The sequence below is a fragment of the Lynx canadensis genome, chromosome C2 (assembly GCF_007474595.2).
Source record: "Lynx canadensis isolate LIC74 chromosome C2, mLynCan4.pri.v2, whole genome shotgun sequence".
Lineage (NCBI taxonomy): Eukaryota > Metazoa > Chordata > Mammalia > Carnivora > Felidae > Lynx > Lynx canadensis.
The window spans coordinates 143,125,739-143,145,326 of NC_044311.2; the positions used below are offsets into that span (position 1 = coordinate 143,125,739).

General features: G+C 36.3%; 1 protein-coding gene across 1 annotated transcript in view; it reads right to left on the reverse strand.

Annotated features, from left to right (window-relative positions):
• LTN1 (listerin E3 ubiquitin protein ligase 1) overlaps positions 1 to 19,588 on the reverse strand; it is a 64,443-nt gene that overhangs the window by 24,510 nt on the left and 20,345 nt on the right. Inside the window, exons 9-19 of the mRNA XM_032594780.1 lie at positions 19,027 to 19,162; positions 17,142 to 17,951; positions 15,108 to 15,149; positions 12,416 to 12,605; positions 11,687 to 11,926; positions 10,754 to 10,907; positions 9,834 to 9,978; positions 9,152 to 9,338; positions 7,501 to 7,660; positions 6,529 to 6,633; positions 3,320 to 3,462 (exon numbers count right to left, since the gene is read on the reverse strand). Of these exons, the coding sequence (XP_032450671.1) occupies positions 3,320 to 3,462; positions 6,529 to 6,633; positions 7,501 to 7,660; positions 9,152 to 9,338; positions 9,834 to 9,978; positions 10,754 to 10,907; positions 11,687 to 11,926; positions 12,416 to 12,605; positions 15,108 to 15,149; positions 17,142 to 17,951; positions 19,027 to 19,162 (2,312 nt within the window). The remainder of the gene's footprint in view (positions 1 to 3,319; positions 3,463 to 6,528; positions 6,634 to 7,500; positions 7,661 to 9,151; positions 9,339 to 9,833; positions 9,979 to 10,753; positions 10,908 to 11,686; positions 11,927 to 12,415; positions 12,606 to 15,107; positions 15,150 to 17,141; positions 17,952 to 19,026; positions 19,163 to 19,588) is intronic.

The window sequence follows — 19,588 nt, forward strand, 5'->3', positions numbered from 1 at the left end:
AATAATTTTTCAATAAAACTGAAAAAAAAAGTATAAAATGTTAAAAAAAAATCACAAGTTTTGGGGCACCTGGGTGGCTCAGTCAGTTGAGCGTCTGACTTCAGCTCAGGTCATCATCTTGCAGTTTGTGAGTTTGAGCCCCCGCGTTGGGCTCTGTGCTGACAGCTCAGAGCCTGGAGCCTGTTTCAGATTCTGTGTCTCCCTCTCTCTGCCCCTTCCCCACTCATGCTCTGTCTCTCTCCGTCTCTCAAAAATGAATAAACGTTAAAAAAAATTTTTTTTAAAGAAACCACAAGTTTTCAGCATGGCAAGGGTCCAGGATGAAAGCAAAAAGAGGTAAAACTGGAGAGATCAGTTGCCATCAGACTGTAAAATGTTCCATAGGCCAAACTAAGGACTTAGGTTTTTATCCTGTAGGTAAAAGGGAACCAAGGAAGAAAAGGGGGAGAAATGTATAATGTATTTAATCCTCCTTTAAAGGCAGAGGAAGAATTTTTTTTTTGAATCTTCCTGGCAAAATAGAATAGGCAGCTCAAGTATAATCAGAAACAATGGATTTTCTAATAACTAAATAGTGAAAAGTACATTAGCTAATTCTGTTTCATTACTTTGGCTGAAAGAGCAAACCCAGTTGTCAAATCTCAAAAACATTCCTCCTCCTCAAGGGCTTCCACACAGCTAGGCACCTCGTGGTCTGTGTGACACTCAGCCCTGTCTCCTGCCCCTGCTTCCCCTCTGCCATCCTTCGGTTAGTTATAACCTGTGCGGGAGAAACCACCCACACTCCCATTAGGTAGTTCTTCTCCTCTCCACACAGCCTGTCCAACTGCATTCCCCGTTCCACGACTGCAAATCCCAGCCTTAAGCGAACGCAACTATAAAGCTTACTGCCCTAAAAATTTGTTTTTGACATCAGCTGGCCCTAGGTGCCATAAAGTAATTCTTTTTGACAAATGTTTGTCGATAGGCATATTCTTCATCCACTACTTCAAACTTTCATTACCTTCTTAAAATCTGCAATCCAGCTTCCACTCATCAAATGAGCCCAAAGAGACATAAAGCTAAGTAAGGAACACATGAAGTTCCCTATGTTTTCTTTATTCACATCTGCCCCCCGCCCCCACATTTCTCCTTAACTTCTCTCAGAAGAAAGTCACTCCACCTACACAAGGTCAGCATCTTCTAACTAGATCCCATCCCTCTCATCTCCTCAGTGGGAACTATCATCAATGACTCTGTCTCTATTTTCTATTCCTCCTCCTCTACACCTGTTTTCCCTCTGACCTTGAATTCGCCTCCAGTTCTCACCTTCTTTCTACATCCCTTTTCACCTAACACTTAGAACTATCTGGCTCTATTTTCTCACCATTCTTCATTCCCGTAATGCCAAAGCTAATGGACACTTTTCAGTCCTGAATTTTATTTGAACCTCTGTGGCATTTAACACGGGTGATGAATACTACCTAAAACTTCTCTGCTTCTCTTTATCTGTGGCCCTTATTCTTAAGTCTCCATCCACCCATACACCCCTTATATTTACGTACTGGTGTTCCCTTGATATTCTTCTCACTCTTCACTCTCCTCAGACAAGCTCATTCTTATTTATAAATTAGACTACCACCTATATGACGTGGGCTTTGAAAGGAGTATTTCCATCAAGTCAACAGACAATCTCCATTTGAGTATTATTCCAGAGTCACCGTAATCTAATGTTTTCAAATTTTAACACTGGCTCCCTGTATACCCCTGCCCTATCTTCCTCCCAACCTTCAGGTCTCCTTTAAAGGTTCTCTCATGCATGGTTTAAAAAACAACAACAACAAAGGTTTTCTGTGAGGACTAATGGTATTTCTTTCTATCCAATTAAGATATAGAATCACAGAGCCATGCCAATTCTATTTCCTTAATCTCTTTCATTTCCAAATCCTCTCTTCCATCTATACCTTGATTTAAACTGTTTATCTCTCATTAAGTCTACTCCAACAGTTTCTGTCTTATAACCCAAATCTCACTTCCCTCATATCCACCTTTCACAGTTATCAAAATAATTTTTTTTGAATGAGAGAGAGAGAGAGAGAGAGAGAGAGAGAGAGAGAGAGAGAGAGAATCCCAAGCAGGCTCCATGCTCAGTACTGGGTCCAACGTGGGGCTCAATCTCATGACCCTGAGATCATCACCTGAGTCGATATCAAGAGTTGAATGCTTAACCAACTGAGCCACCCAGGTGCCCCTCAAAATAATTTTTTTTTAATGTTTATTTTTGAGAGAGAGAGAGAGAGAGACAGAGTGCAAGCGGGGGAGGGGCAGAGAGAGAGGGAATCACAGAATCTGGAGCAGGCTCCAGGCTCTGAGCTGTCAGCACAGAGCCCAACGCAGGGCTCGAACCCATGAACCACAGGATCATGACATGAGCTGAAGTCAGATGCTTAACCGACTGAGCCACCCAGGCGCCCCTTACAATAATCTTTCTAATGAGATAGTCTTACTACTCTCCTACCTAATTTGAGCCAACAGCTCCTTAGTGCCTACCTCTTAAAGTCCAAACTCCTTAACCTACAATGTTAGGCCTTTTCCCTACTATTTTCTCAAAATTCAGCTTCTTGTACATCCTAACACCCTTTGTCCCCAGCCTTCTTCCTGAAATGCCAGCCAAACTGAACTCTCAACACTTTTTTGTTTCTGTGTACCTGAAATGCCCATCCCCAATTATATCCACATGGAAAACTATCCTTCATCACTTAAATTTTTCTCTTTGTGAAATCGCCACTGATGCTGCAAAGCAGAGCGGGGAAACTTGTTTTCTGCTGCTTTGACACACAGGCCATTTTTCTGATACATTGGTTACCACGATATAACTTTATGTCTGTCCTTTCCACAAAAGGAACTGCCACAGAGCCATGTTCAGTAACTGTTTATTAAATTAATAAACAAACTAACTAATAGAGTTCAGAGTGTCCAAAAAGGTTTAAAATACAATGAAAGCTATTCTCTCTGTTACCTTTATATGTTCAATCAGTGGTTGACTAGGGAGAAATTGAAATTAAGCATAGTTAAAAATGCTATGCATGGAAATAATTAGAGGACATTGGTGGTTTTTTTGTTGATACCTGTGGTTTTAGTCTTCCCTAAGGCTGTAGCATTTCTGTACTGCAAAGTGGTAACAGCCACTCCCCAAAGACACCCATACTACTGACTGTCAACGTGTTATGTAGCAAAGTATAAAGTAGGAATAAATCAGCTATAATTCAATTTACCTCTGCTAGATCTGGATTTAGATATTAAGCAATAATTAAAGAAATATTTATTATCAGGCACTAACCATTAGTACTGCAAAGATCTTCCTTAGTCCAGGCCAAAAGGGGAGGTATACATTGAGCAATGAATTCTTTCTTGTCTTCTTTTGACAAAAATGGACAGAGACTTTGAATGGTATGCATATTGCCTTCCGTTAGTGGGAAAAACCTGTTTAAAGGAAAGGAAAAGTATGAATTATATTTATCCTAAATATGCAGTTATTTCACAAAATTCCTGCCCTTCAAAGTATTCAAGAAGACTAATAACTCCACTATATAAAATAACTGTATAGGAAAAAAAAAAAGAAACTATGAAAAGAGATTGACAGCTGCTGATTCTTAATGATGAGATTGTGGATATTCTTTACTGCTTCTCTTTTTTACATGTTTCTAATTTTTATTTATTAAAAAATTTTTTTTTACTGTTCATTTATTTTAAGAGAGAGAGAGAGAGAGAGAGAAAATGAGCAGGGGAGGGGCAGAGAAGAGGGAGAGAGAGAATCCCAAGCAGGCTCTGTGCTGTCAGCACAAAGGCCAACGCAGAGCTCAATTCACAAACCGTGAGATCATGACCTGAGCTAAAACTAAGAGTCAGACGTTTAACTGACTAAGCCATCCAGGCAACCCCCCAAATGAACTATTTCTAAGCGTACAGTTCAGTAGTGATAAGTACATTCCACCTGCTGTGCAACCAATCTCCAGAAGTCTCTTCCTTTCACCAAACTGAAACTCTACCCATGAGGGGCACTTGGCTGGCTCAGTCTATACAGAATGCAACTCTTGATCTTGGGGGTTGTGAGTTCAAGCCCCACACCAGGTTCTGAGATTGCTTAGAAATAAAATCTTAACAACAACAACAACAACAACAAACAAAAAAAAAACTACCTATGAAACAAGAACTCCTCATTTCCTCTCACCTCAAGCCCTGGCAACCACCATTCTACTTTCTGTCTCTCTGAATCTGACTACCTTAAGTATCTCCCAGAAGTGGACCATATAATATCTGTCATTTATGATTGGCTTATTCTATTTAGCATAATATCCTCATGGTTTATCCATGTTGTATCATGTGCCAGAATTTCCTTCCTTTTCGAGGCTAAATAATATTCCACTGTATGTATATACCATATTTTTGTTTATCCATTCATCTGTCGATGGGCTCATGGGTTGCCAGAAGTTTTCACTTTTACAAAATCACTTCTTTTATAGATTCTGGGTTTTTGTGCTTTGCTTAAGATCTTCCCCATATCAAGATTATACAGAGCTTCTTAATTTCCTTTAATACTTTCATAGGTCTGCTCTTTACATTTAGCTTTCATTTGGACTTCAGTCTTGTGTATAATGTAAGAGAGAGGCACCTCACTATTTTTTTCAAACACATATCCAATTTTCCTAACATCATCTAATATTCACTCACCTCACCGATTTGTGGGATTTATTTATTTATTTATTTATTTGAGACAGAGAGAGACAGAGACAGAGCATGAGTGGGGGACAGGCAGAGAGAGAAGAAGACACAGAATCCGAAGCAGGCTCCAGGCTCTGGGCTATCAGCACAGAGTCCGACGTGGGGCTTGAAGCCACAAACGGTGAGATCATGACTTGAGCCAAAGTTGGATGCTTAACCAACTGAGCCACTCAGGCACCCCACTCACCTCACTGATTTGAAAGGCCACCTATGGCTCAGTTTCTGGATTCTGTGTCTTGATCCACTGATTTGTCTATTCACCAATTTAATACTGCTTAATTATTGTATTGGTAAGACAATTCCTTTTCACTTTTATCTTTCAGAAATTTCCTACCTATTCTTGAGCATTTTTTCCTTCAAATGCATACTGTGTTTAGAGCAGTTTGTCAAGTTTTTCAAAATATATTGCTGGAATTTTTATTGAGATTGCATTGCAATTACAGATTGATACAACCATTTTTACAATTTAGCTTCCTACCTTTTTTGTAATCTTTACTAAAATTTCATAATTGCATTTTTGTTGTTAAATTTATTTCTAGGTATAGTTTTGTTGTCATTGTGAATAGAATCTTTTTTCCCATGACATTTTTAATTATTACTACTGAATAAGAAAGTTTCTGATTTTTCTGTCAAGTATATATATCCATATTAGTAATTAATTCTAATACGTCTCCAGTTAATTCCCTGTTACTTTCATAATCAGAAAAATTAAATTATGCTGAATAAAAAAGCTAATATCGAAAGATCATATGCTGCATGATTCCATTTATATAACTTAACTAAATGGTAAAAAGAACAGATTACTGGTTGCAAGAGATGAGAATGGGAAAAAGAAAGGTGGCCTGGCTGTGAAAGGTAACACAAGAGGTCCCTGTGGTAACACTGTTCTATTGGTCTGTGGTGGCGTCACACATGGGATCTACACAGAACACACACACAAATAAGTACATGTAAACTTGGTCAGTGGATTGTATTGATGTCATTTTCTTACTGTAAAACTGTATTAAAGTTATGCAAAACAGTACCACTGAGGGAAACTCAATGAAGGGTATATGGAATCTCTTTATATTATTTCTTACAATTGCTTGTAAATCTATAACTACCTTAAAATAACAAGTTTAAAAAAATTTTAAATAAGAAAAAATTGAAATTTATTTCATGATTTTAGTGTACAAGATCATATACATATCATTTCAGAATTCTTGGTAAACCAGTAAATTCAAAATGCCTCTTGGTAAATTTCAACTAAATGTTTGAGGTTCAGCCTCTCTAATATGACCAACTCTAGAACTCTAGTATGCCCAACCCCACAATCTATTTCTTTGTCTTAAGAACACATTTATTGCATTTCTAGAATATATTTCAATAGGATGATCCTTACTAAAGCAAAGGATAAGTAACTTTCCCTATCACTTCCAAACAGCAAATAAAGTAACAGAAGAAGGATATTAGGGAGGGGTAAAAGAAAGATTTCTACCAAAAAGATTTCTGAGGAAAAGAGAGCAAGTTAACAAAATGCTAACTTTTTAAACCAAGTACAAAATTCCACAACAAAATATTATAAAGTTTAAAATGCTTATATGAGAAGGTGTGTCCCAAACCTAAAATAATTTAAATTGTTTTAAAGTCTTTAATCTCATTTCCTTGAATTTCCGCATTTCTTAAACCTTGTTTCCTTGACTGATATAGAGATTATTCATTAGTTGGGCTTGCCAAAGTGACCAAATACAGCAAATTACAAAGTATAAACATTTTAAATCAGAATACCCTTCTTTTCTCCTATAATGCCGTTTTACTTCATCAGATGAAACACTTCGGGAAAGGATCAACTTAGCAATAATAAGAGACCAAAGGGTGCCATTTTCCATGGATCTAAAAAAAGAAAAAAAAAATCCATTTTCAAAGTGTTTACAATTTTTACCATTTATCTGGATTCCTTTTACGGAATTAAATCAATCACCTTGTGAGGGTATCAATTCACTCAGGGCTTTTGCCCCCGAACAGCTGCCATTACTGAAAAGACTGGGAGCCTAGCTTTCCAACACTCCTTTACAACTGGTACTGAGCTCTCATCCCAAAGCCCTTCAAATCCTAATAGAGGAGAGCAGGTTTGAGGATCAGAGACGGTAGCTGGAAAAAGGACATATCCCAGAGGACACCAAGCCTGGTTAATGTTGAAGAACCAAGGAGGTATTCATATCTACTGGGGGAAAGTTCTGAGTGTCCTAGAGTATGTAGATGCAGACTGCAGAGAAAAGCTCAGCCTGGGACCTCTGATAAGGCAAAGCATATTCAAAACATCACAGGCAAGTGAAAAACAAAGAGAGGCAGTTCAACACGGTAACTTCAATAAACTCCTGTCAATTAAGGGGAAGGTTTTGTGTTTATAATCTTAAGACATATCTGTAACAACATGCAAAGTATAAGGTTTGAAAGTAGCGGGAAGGATGGATCACAGATGACAAAACAACTTCTACAAGGCTTCTATGTCTTTCATTGTCATCTGCCCCATTCCTCAATGTAATTTATGGATTTAAGAACACAGGCAAAGTTCAAATATCTCCCTAGATGAATAAATCAAGTACTCAGAATCCACGAAGTACTTATTATTAAGAACTGGGTTTAATTTAAATCAACGCTCTGAAAGATTAGCATGAAGTGAGCTTAACATTTTACAGAAACAAAGCCAAAAGCCAGTAAAAAAATCATATAAAAACGGAAGGTGAAAGGGATTCTTACCTGTTAAATAGCAGCTGTAAAAGGCCAGAGGTATTACCAAGTCCACATAAGTTATCATATGTAATATTCATCTTTTGAAGCATTTCACAAAATCCAGTTAGAAAAATAGGGGGATTGTCTAATTCTTCATACCACTGCAGTGAATAGAGCAGTTCTGCAACTACAGAATGGACAACACATTATCAAGTGGACTCTGTGAAGGAACTTTTGATCATTTTCATTTCACCGCCCCATTTTCAAATACTGCTACGCCTGCCAGTCTCAAAATATCTGTGAACTGATTTCTAAATCTGCTTTGAGATGTTCAGTGATAACGAAAACTGAGAACATTTGTCTGATACAAAATGCCACTCTTCTCCCAAATCTTATTTGGTCCCTTTTCTAATCAGTGAACAATGTGACAGGCCTAAGTTACCAGAGATAATGGAAGAATTTCCTACTCTTTTTGCCACAGGTGGTAACAAGTTACACACAGGACAAACAACTAAGGGCCCCAAGACCTGAGATGAGAAGTTCAAGCCAATGTGTTAAGAAACGGGAAACACCATGATATAGTAAACAGGGAGGGCATGGACCTCGGTGAAAGACTGGTCTGGACTCAAATTGAGCTGTGTGCATAGTTAGCAATTAGAATACTAAAATCTAGCTCAGGGACTGCTGTGAGAATTAAATGACCAAGAATCTCTCACAAAACCTAGCACATCATAGGTTTTAACACACAATTATCACAAGTCTGTTTTATAAAGCCATTTATGGACTTTGGAGTCAGAAGACTTGAGACCTGGTTTAAAAATCTAATCCTATCCCTTACAAGCTAAGTACCTCTAATGAAGTCAAGCTAAGAAAACCAGGTAACAAAAACCATAATAATAATATCTGACAGGGTTGATAAGAAGCTTAAATACATAATGTTGTCAGTTTGTAATTAGTAACACACGCCACAAAAACACACTATTGCAACTGCAGGCTAATCTCCTTGCCCTTTACTGCATGTGGAGTTGGCAAATCAAGAAGTATTCCAGCTTTCTTCCACAGGGAATATATTTTCCTCTAGTAACTATGCTACAGCTGAAGTTTTACAAACAAGACTGACAGAGAAATTATGCAAAACTTCTACCTTTAACACCATTTTGTTTAGGTCACACTGCTACTTGCAATTCTACACCATTTCCTGGAATGGGGGAATTTTAAGTCCCAAATCCCCATGGGATTCAACATTTGGACCTCCACTTGCCAGGAAAAAAATATATATCTACATACATACCTATGTATCCCTATCAACACGAAGGTATAGTGGTTTCAATCACAATCCATGATGAAACACTAAGCTCAACCATTTTCTTTAGAATTATGCGCCATAGGACCTAGTACTGATGTCTCGCCAGCTTAAGTAACTGACCTTGTAACAAATTCTGCTCTACAGCTAACAAGATTATAGAAAATTTCAGTATGTTTTCATCCGATTTGCAATTTACCATTCGTCATTTAAGTAACCTCAAGTTTCTCATCACTACAATAGTTAATAGGAATGGAAGATTCTTGATTTTTTAAAGATTTAAATTGCAGAGTAATCAAAAGTATTTCAAAATTATACTTAATACAAATTATTTCAAAACAATGCTATTATATCTGAATGCTCATATATACTTACTTATTTTCTCAAGCTCATTATTTTCTAGGACTATTTCCTTTTTCAGTGCAACTAATATCATTTTGCTCAATAATGCTGAAGTACACAAATGGCTGGGAAGTTTCTTTGCATCTTGTTCTTTAAAATCTGTTTTGAAACACTCATAATTCAAACTCAATCTTCCTTCTAAAAGAGGTCTATGCAACCACTGTAAAAAGAATACATTCAATTATATACAAAAATCATTAGATACTCTAAATTATTTACTATCTCTGCAAGTAAGACAGGGAACAAAAATGAGCTTATCAATCTTCACAATGTTATTAGAATAACTTCAAAAATGAAGTTATTACTAGTTTATCAATAAAATCACAGAAGCCTAGAAGTTTGGGTTTTGCTTCAGGAAATTATCAACATGTGTATTTCTTTAAGACTCCTTCAGGACAGAACTAGATCTAATTCACCTCATACCGTGGCAACTGCCAGTGTCTCACAAACAACAAACATCCAATATGTGAGCATTCAGAGACGTAAAGGCAAAGCAAGATACTCGTTTCATTTACCTTTTTTTCTCCCAAGGATAAAACAAAAGATATTCATTTTGTTCAATTTTTTCCCTTCTCCAGAATAAAATTAAAATGTTTAAGCTTGCATGAAGTCCAAACTTCAGAACGAGATAAGCACTGTCCAATCTCAAACATACCTGCATTGGAAGAGACTGTCTCATCTTTTCCCATTCACTGTTGCTTGGCATTACACTTCCAATATAAACTCCCAGAAGATTAGTATCTTCACTTTCTAGAAGCATATTTAGCAAGTCATCAACAGCACACAAGAGGACTTGAAGACTGAAAATAATGCAAACAATGTGACAATCATGGTTATGCTATGACTAACTTGAGCACTCTGGTACACACTAAATACTATGGCAGGGAACACTTTACCTGAACAAAAAGACCAGTAAAAATGAAACTAAGCAAGTCCTTTATCCTGTATCTGACATACACACCATCAAATTGGGGATTTAATACAACATTTATAGTTTGAAATTGAGTGCTGCTTCTGTATCAGAATGAAGGGAACTTGACCTATTTTGGAAAAGGTATTTCAGAAACACAACTACCTCATTATATGGGGGGAGAAGCCATGACGATCAGAAAAAGATATGACCCAACCCTAAAAGTCTCTGGATGCCTTCTCTTCGTTTTCACTTCTATAAATGGATTTAGGTATGTGGTGTGAAATATATTTGCAATTCAACATCTTAAAACAGAGGCTACCAGGGCCCCAAAATTAAACAATGAAGAATAACCACGATGTGTGGTAGTCATGGGAGGTTATGGTTATAATCCATACCAGCCCACAAGACACAGGATAGCACTACGATCACGTCACCAGCATAAATTAGGAGTCCAGCAGATATAACAAATCATTCTTGAATTGAGTTTAAATTGATGATCATTAAAACAAATTCCTTTTGGAAAAATATTTTTGTCTGGGTCTTCTCTTAAGAGTCCCGTAGATTTCTTACATAACAAGTCATTTTTCATAGACAGGCTGTAATTTAAAGACAGTGATCAGGTATTGAAGAGATACTGTGCAAATAAGTACAAAGAAAGTTACCTTTTGATATCCAAAGATGAAGACTGAACTTGGTTCTTCAGCCACAGAGCAGACAAACATAGGAAGGTACTCTGTTTACATGTACTGCCAGTTTGGTGGGTCAATAAATTCACACCAGAGAGCCAAGTATTTTTCAGTTTACAGACAAGAAAGTCTAAAATCAAGATGTCAACAGTAATTTGTAATCCCTGCGAAGCAACTATAACCAGTACAAAATGTATGAAATAGCTCAATGCAGACCGGAGATTTTTAAGGTACCGTTAAAAATGGAAAATATAAAATTAGCATTTAATTGCCAAAACAAAATAACTATGTCATAAATATGCAATAATACAAACTAGCTCATGCCATATAAATGTAAACATGTTAAGGTTTTTAAAGTTAGCTCTTTTCTACTCTTATTTACAAGAGCATTGTCCTTTTGGAGATGTGAAAAATATTACACCTTTTCCGAACAGAGTAGTATGAAAGAAAGGGCATTTTTTAAAATGCCTTTCATAATTAAGTCTCAACATATAAGACAATATAGTCCTTACAAAGGCAATTTCAGTTTTATTTTGATATATACCAAGAGTGAATAAGAGAAGGACATATTAATATACCCTCCTTTATGAATGTGGAAACTGGAGCATCAAGAAATTAAACAACTTGCCAAACAACAGCTCCTAAGTGAAAGGGCTAAGATTCTAATTCATCTATCATAGCCCCTTCCAAAACTATTTCTTTGATATCAAGAAAAAATTTAGACATAAGGTCTACATATACCTTTGACTTGGTTTCTAAAGCTGAAAGTGTTTAAGATTTGTAGCCCTCTACTCAAAATGCTTTCAACTTTCAAGTACATTATGATTCAATTAATAAAGCCTGGGCACTTACACTATGAAGGTCAGAGCCGGAGATTCCCAACAAAACATTTGAGCAGTAGGCTATTACCTGGCAAATGTGTTTTTTCTTTGTTCTGAGCACATAACTGAAAGAGAGTTAATAATAAGTCTTCAGAGGATGGCATTAGCAAGCATCCTTTTGCTGAGCTGAAATAGTTATAGGCCACATCACAGATAAAAGACACTGATGAATCATTATTTTCAGCTTCTGACAATTCCTTTACTTTGGATAAAGTTTCATGAAGTTTAACAATAATTCTTTCAACATATACTTCTCCAATCAAGTAATCTAGAGAAAAAAAGTTCACACAAACAAAAAATTAAAAAATATTAACAGTGTATTTTTTAAAATCTTACTTTGGGTTAACAACCACTTAAGTCTTTCCATGTGTTTAAAAAAAAGTTATGTATTAGACAAAAGAAAATTTTATCAACAAATCAATCTGATCTCTCACATATAAAAACTCTCATGTAAAAGAGCAGTTTTACATTAAGTTAAAAAAATAATAAAAAAAAAGCACAATGCTCTATACAATTAGTGAATAACTTTGCTAAACTCAAAACCCTTTAAAATGTAAAACTTTTTAAAAATATTAAAATGTCTTCCAAGTCATGCTACAAGGCTTAAATATTTAGGGTGCTTACAAAATTAAAATAGCTGCATGAATTAAGTCTTGTTATTCTCAACCAATAACATACAGACTCTGTAACATGGAATCCCTTCCAAAAGTGAAAACTTTATTGCCTACTAAAAAACAAAAGCCCTATTTCTGCTTACCATTTTTAACATGTTGGGATAATACCAAGCTTAGAAGAGCCCATCTCTCCGAGAAGTAAGAATCAGAAGATACTGTGGATTCCAAGTCCTTATGACAAAGATGATCTGCCAGGGTTACCAATTTCTCTCCAAGGATATCTCCTTTTAGCCAAGGAGTTACTAAAGCATGTTTATCTGAACTAGAACATGCCTAAAACCATAAAATTAAAGCAAAAATTTTCAAGATCAAAAAGCATATCTGCCTATACTACTTGTACCATATTACCTCCCTTCGTCATCATGACCCCAACACTAGCCCCCACTCCTCCTCAAGTTCTAAGGCGGCTGATATCGTCTCTGTTCCCCACTAAGCCTTGCTTACATACATTTTCAGGCTATTTTCCCAACCATAAATATTCTCTCTCTTCTTTATCAAAATCCCATCCATTCTTTGAGAATCATTACAAAGCCAACCTGCTTTATGAAGGCTCCCCCATCCACTCAAGCCCATACTCGTAACTGCTCTTCTCTGAATTTCTAAAGCACTTACTGCATTTTATTATTGTTTATAATGTTTCATCTGTGTATGTCTTGTTTCCAATGAGACTGTAAGTTCCTTGAGAGCAGAGACTGTCTTAAACTTCTTTGATACCTGCTATCAACACTGCAGATATGTTCAATGAATAACGAACGGATGAACTTTGAAGACAGATTTTAAAATGCTCTATGTATTAAATTTTTGTTCATTAATTTTACTAAAATTAAAGAACAATTAATACTTAATAGTGGTAAATACTTCAATATGAACAATGGGACATATTTCCCCAAATTCTCTGCAATAGTAACTGGGGCCAGATAGCTAACAGCAACTGGTTTATTTTCATGGGGTGGGGAAGAAAAAACAAAACAAAACACACAAAAAACTGTAAATCCACCCCCAAAAGCATGCTGATCCATGTTCCCAGAGCTTCTTTTGCTTTAAGGGCTGATAAGAAAGGAATTTGCAACTTGGTTCATTTCAAAGCAATCTGGAAAAAAAAAAACAAAAAACCAAGTGCGGATTGGGTAGTGCCTAAAAACTGTTTGTTCTTTATTAAAAAACTGTAGGTAACCTGGGCTTTTATTTTAGCCCAAGCTTTGCCAATCTTCTGGCTTTATGATCCTGGACAAATCTCTTAACCAATTTGGGCCTATTTCCTATTTTAAAAATGAAGATTAACCTAGAAAATCACTAACGTCCTTTTCTGATTACAAAATGCAGGTTGTTTTTAAAGAAGCTGAGTTTATGACTCTGATCATAAAGTATAAAGTTGCATAAAAACAAAGAAATCTGGAGTTTAGATGGCTATAATATTGGTTTTCCTAACACAGTTTACTAAATAAAACCCATTTATTTTATTGAATCTAGGAAATAAACTTTTGAGTAAAATGTCTCTCAAATTAGAAAGATATGATGTACAATACTCATTTTAACATATCCATAGAAAGAACCTCACCAGCTTTAAGGGATGGAGACATTAGTTAGTCATGGAAGTACAGGAGGCAAACACTGGCCATGAACTTCTAAATACTGCCCAGGAAGAAAATAGTCTTCCCAAAGGTTAGGAGTATTTGAGCTAACCAGCAGGCACATTCCTAAGTTGCAAATGGGTATGTCTTCTCTTATCAAATTACTAACTCCCTTTGCTCGAATTTTAGACTTACCAAGTAGATTTCTGATAATTTGGCTTTTCATGTAACCTGCCTATAGAGAGAGAAGGTACTGGGTAAACTAATATAAATGCTGTACTTCATACGTTCTATTTCTCATTGAAAAACAGTAAATTAACATTCTGTATTTATTTTGTAAAAATAAACTATTGAGGGAAATAGGGAGTCACTGTTCAGCGGGCACAGAGTTTCAGTTTTGCAAGATAAATTCTGGAGACTGGTTCACAATGAGAATATACTTAACACTACTGAACTATAAACTCAGAGTTAAGATGGTACATTTTGCTATGGGCTTTTACCATAATTTAAAAAGAAACTTGTAAATTAAGGAGTTATCTGTGTATGTGAATTTTAAAAATAATAAAAAATGCTAAAAAAGAATTTTAGGTAACTTAACAGTGCAAAAAAATCCCCCCATTTCTATGGTTGAAAAGTGTTACATCACTTACATCTTCATTGGGGAAAAAATACTTTAAAACTTCTAAATTGCTTATGTTCCTTGATTTCTTTTCATTATTTTCATCACTAATTTTCTTATTTAGTCAAGTAGCAATCAGACAAAGTCTGAAAGATTTTAATTTGCCTGTATAGTATTCCAAAGCAGGACAAATTTAATTTCTGAGGTGTTCGAGCCAAAGCTAAAACCTCTCAATCTACTTCTATAGAAGAAAAAATAACCAGGATAAGAGTAGAAACCTGTAGTCTTAATTTAAAGATAACCAAATATTTAGTTCTCCCTTTGTTATCTTCCCAGGAAGATACTGGATTTACCAGAGCCTTTTCAGTCTTTGCTGATATTCCTAACCAGAAAAATAATACTACAGAAAGGTAAACACCTAAACCTAAAGCCTTCCCAGGTTATGGGAAGAAAGCTATAATAATAAAGAAGTTTTCTAACACAGACACTTGACCACATACCAGCATGTGAATATGACTAGTTTTAACTCCTCTGTACTCATAAATGCAAAAAAAGGAGGAAAAGAAAAAAAAATCCCTAAGATACCTTTTCAATGACCTGAAGAATAGAATTCCATTTCAGATTCCCCTGAAAGAGAAAAAAGAGTTAGAAATAAATTTTTAGAAGGAATGAAGTCACTATGTAATCATAAAAAAAGCTAAAACATTTCTAGCTACTCCAGCTTTTAAAAGTATAGACTAGGGCGCCTGGGTGGCTCAGTCGGTTAAGCGTCCGACTTCAGCTCAGGTCATGATCTCAGGGTCCGTGAGTTCGAGCCCCGCATCGGGCTCTGGGCTGATGGCTCAGAGCCTGGAGCCTGCTTCTGATTCTGTGTTTCCCTCTCTCTCTGCCCCTCCCCCATTCATGCTCTGTCTCTCTCTGTCTCAAAAATAAATAAACGTTAAAAAAAATTTTTTTTTTTAAAGTATAGACTAAAATGAACTATTGGGACCTTATCAAAATAAAAAGCTTCTGCACAGCAAAGGAAACAATCAGCAAAACTAAAAGGCAACTGACAGAATGGGAGAAGATATTTGCAAATGACATATCTGATAAAGGGTTACTATCCAAAATGTGTAAAAAACTTATCAAACTCAACACCCAAAAAACAATCCAGTGAAGAAATGGGCAAAAGACATGAATAGATACTTCTTCAAGGACGCCATCCAGATGACTAACAGACACATGAAAAGATACTCAATATTACTCATCATCAAGGAAATATAAATTAAAACCACAATGAGATACTACCTCATACCAGTCAGAATGGCTAAAATTAACAAGTTGGGCAACAACAGATGTTGGCAAGGATGCGGAGAAAGAGGATCTCTTTTGCACTGCTGGTGGGAGTGCAAACTGGTGCAGCCAGTCTGGAAAACAGTATGGAGGTTCCTCAAAAAAATCAAAAATAGAACTACCCTATGATCCAGCAATTGCACTAGGTATTTATCCACGGGATACAGGTGTGCCGTTTCGAAGGGACACATGCACCCCAATGTTTATAGCAGCACTATCGACAATAGCCGAAGTATGGAAAGAGCCCAAATGTCCATCAATGGATGAATACATGAAGAAGACGCAGTGTGTGTGTGTGTGTGGGGGGGGGGGGGTGTATATATACATTACAATACAATGGAGTATTACTCGGCAATCAAGAAGAATGAAATGTTGCCATTTGCAACTACGTGGATGGAACTAGAAGGTATTATGCTAAGTGAAATGAGTCAGTCGGAGAAAAACAAATATGTGACCTCACTCATATGAGGAATTCAAGATACAAAACAGATAAACATAAGGGAAGGGAAGCAAAAATAACATAAAAATGAGGGAGAGAAGGGGCGCCTGGGTGGCTCAGTTGGTTAAGCGACCAACTTCAGTTCAGGTCATGATATCGCAGTTTGTGGGTTCGAGCCCCGCGTCGGGCTCTGTGCTGACAGCTCAGAGCCTGGAGCCTACTTCAGATTCTGTGTCTCCCCCTCTCTCCACCCCTCCCCTGCTCATGCTCTGTGTCTCTCTGTCTCTCAATAATAAATAAATGCTAAAAAAAATTTTTTTTTTTTTAAATGAGGGAGACAAAACACAAGAGACTTAAATACAGAGAACAAACTAAAGGTTGCTGGAGGGGTGGTAGGTGGGGAGATGGGCTAAATGGGTAAGGGGCATTAAGGAGGACACTTGTTGGGATGAGCAATGGATATTATACATAGGGGATGAATCACTGGAATCTACTCCTGAATCATTATTGCACCATATGCTAATTAACTGGATGTAAATTGAAAAAAAAAAAAAGTATGGACTAAAATACTTAGCCTTTCATTGCCGAGCATTTGTCACCTCACCATACTTACTCAACACATACCCATAAGCCTCACACACTTCCCCATCACAATCAAGAATATACTGCTTGCCTGTGCTTACTTTGTCAGCACACAGACTAAAATTGGAAAGAATATACTGCTCTTCTTTAAATAGTCAAGAAACGACTCAAGAATAACCTCCATGCAGGTCTCATTCTACTCACTTATAATTAGTGTAGCGATGTAAGCCACTATAGTTTAAAGAGATATACAACAATAATACCTCAATGAGATCATCCAAGACATACTTTCTTTCCATATTATTGTCACAGCAACAGAGGGCACTGTACAAAATGTCCACCAAGAAACCAGCATCCTTCCTTTGATCTTCATTTAGCCAACCTATCAGTTTCTGGTATAAAAACTGTACAGCAGGATTTTTTTCTACAAGTCTGGCTATTTCAAGACGTTTGGCTTTGACAATACTCTGTTTTTCATCACCTAGTAGCATTTTAAATACTTGGGTTGAAGAGAAAGAGCTGAGCAGAGTGGAAAGAAACTTTAGATGTTGTTCTGACTTTTGCTCATTGACATAATTAATACTCATCGCTGCTAGTTTACAGACCAAGTCTTCCAAAGGTTTCTTCCTTAGTGGCGATACAAGGTCTGAACAATTATGAGAGAGAGAAAGTTCAGTCATTAATTCAGAGCCTTCACTGTTTTCGCCTTCGGAGGAGACACATTTTTCGTTCTCTTTATTACTTTCAGGCAGCTCGTCAGCAAATCTAACCTTACCAACTTTTTTTTTATTTGACTTCAGTGAGCTCTTCGGCTTCTGAAGGACCTGTAACAGGTTAGAAACACCTGACACGGATTTCACATCAGCTTCTGGCTCATTGATTTTCTCCACACAGATCTCTGACAGTCTTTCCCAAAAATTCAGTAGTACTTTGTCCAAACTGTGAGCTATTTTATCATCTTTTTCCACATCTGCTTTGGCTTCCCAGGAACTTAAGGTTTCTGCTAAATGGTTAAATAGCTGCCCATCTTGCAATCTTGGGTCTTTGAGAACTGCATCAATAAAAGGAATCAACTAAAAGAGAAGGCAGAAATATAAAAGTTCAGTTTTCAGGGGAAATAAAATTTAAACAAAGTATTTGTAAAACATTATAAAGTTCCACATTTAATAACTGAAAAACATGGATGTTCCCTCCCAAAACTCTGAAGAGTTAACTTGAAGATCATTTTCGTATCATACAAAGAAGTTAATGATTTCACTGCATTCCCCTAAACTACTTTTTATGATATAGTTAACCAAGATTATTGATCATTAACAAATAATACAGTTTTCTTTATATTTTCTGAACTTAATCCAATTTTTTACTTTTTTCTAAACCAATGTGAAAGACAGAACCCACAGAATTCGGAATTCTTTTCCTTAAATTACAAAGATAAGTTAACTGAGACATAAACTAGGATCTAGGCTTATATAATTTCATTAATTTCCTAACATAAGGAACCATATTCCAGAACCTGGTCTCATCACTGGTTCTAAAAACCAAGCACAATTGTTCACACACAAAAAATAAATGTAGTTGAATATTTTAGAAGTAACAAGATGATTATTGTGTAATTTATACTTAATATAAAAGATCACAAATGGGGTGCCTGGGTGGCTCAGTTGGTTAAGCATCCGACTTCGGCTCAGGTCATGACCTCACAGTTTGTGGGTGCAAGCCCCATGTCAGGCTCTGTGCTGACAGCTCAGAGCCTGGAGCCTGCTTTGGATTCTGTGTTTCCCGCTCTCTCTGCCCCTCCCCCACTCGCGCTGTGTCTCTCTCAAAAATAAAATAAAAAAAAACAACGATGACAACAACACAAAAAAAGATCACAAATAGCATCTTTAAAATTATGTTTTGTGTTGCGACTCTATAAAAGTTAAGGCTTGCACATCCAGAGACTAATTAGTACTCAGGCATTATGGTATTATTCTAGCAACAACAGTACAGAATTTTTATTTGTATGGTCAGAAGTACACATTACTCAATTTGTAAATTATAAGAATGAAATTTTTATAAAGCCTAATTTAAAAACGGCAACAAGATACAATGAGCTTGATACTTTGCAGTCAGTGTGCAGGGGCATGATGATTTCTACATTATAAATACCTGATCACTGATGAGCATCTCTTCAATCTCTTCCTCACCTAAGTTTTGCTGCATTATAAAACGTAAGCATTCAAAAAAAGCTGATATTACTGCTGAGCACTCTGAAAAGCTGGTTTTGATTCTCTCTGTTGACAGCCTAAGAAATAATAAACAACTACAGCTTACTCTTTCACAAAACAATAAGCAACTCAGAAACACCAAAATAAACACATGGAAAAGGCATCACACCAAAAGAAGAGGATTTTTTAAAACAAAATTCTTAAACTAAAAACTAAGAACAAAAGGAACTTGGAAAGGTGTGGAAAAAAGCACATTTTCAAATAGGTGTCAAAAAAAGATAATACATATTTATTTTCCAGTCAGGAACAAGTCCATCTGCAAATTTCAAAGAGACGACTTAACCAAATAAAGCTAACAGTGTAGGAAAAAACAGTTCTGTAAGCATTAATAAAAGCGAGTGTCTTTTATTAAGTTCAACAAATACACTGAAATAATTTTTTTTAATTGTGACTTTAAATAGCTATCATATTTAAGCTTATGGAAGTTTTAAACTCTTCACTGG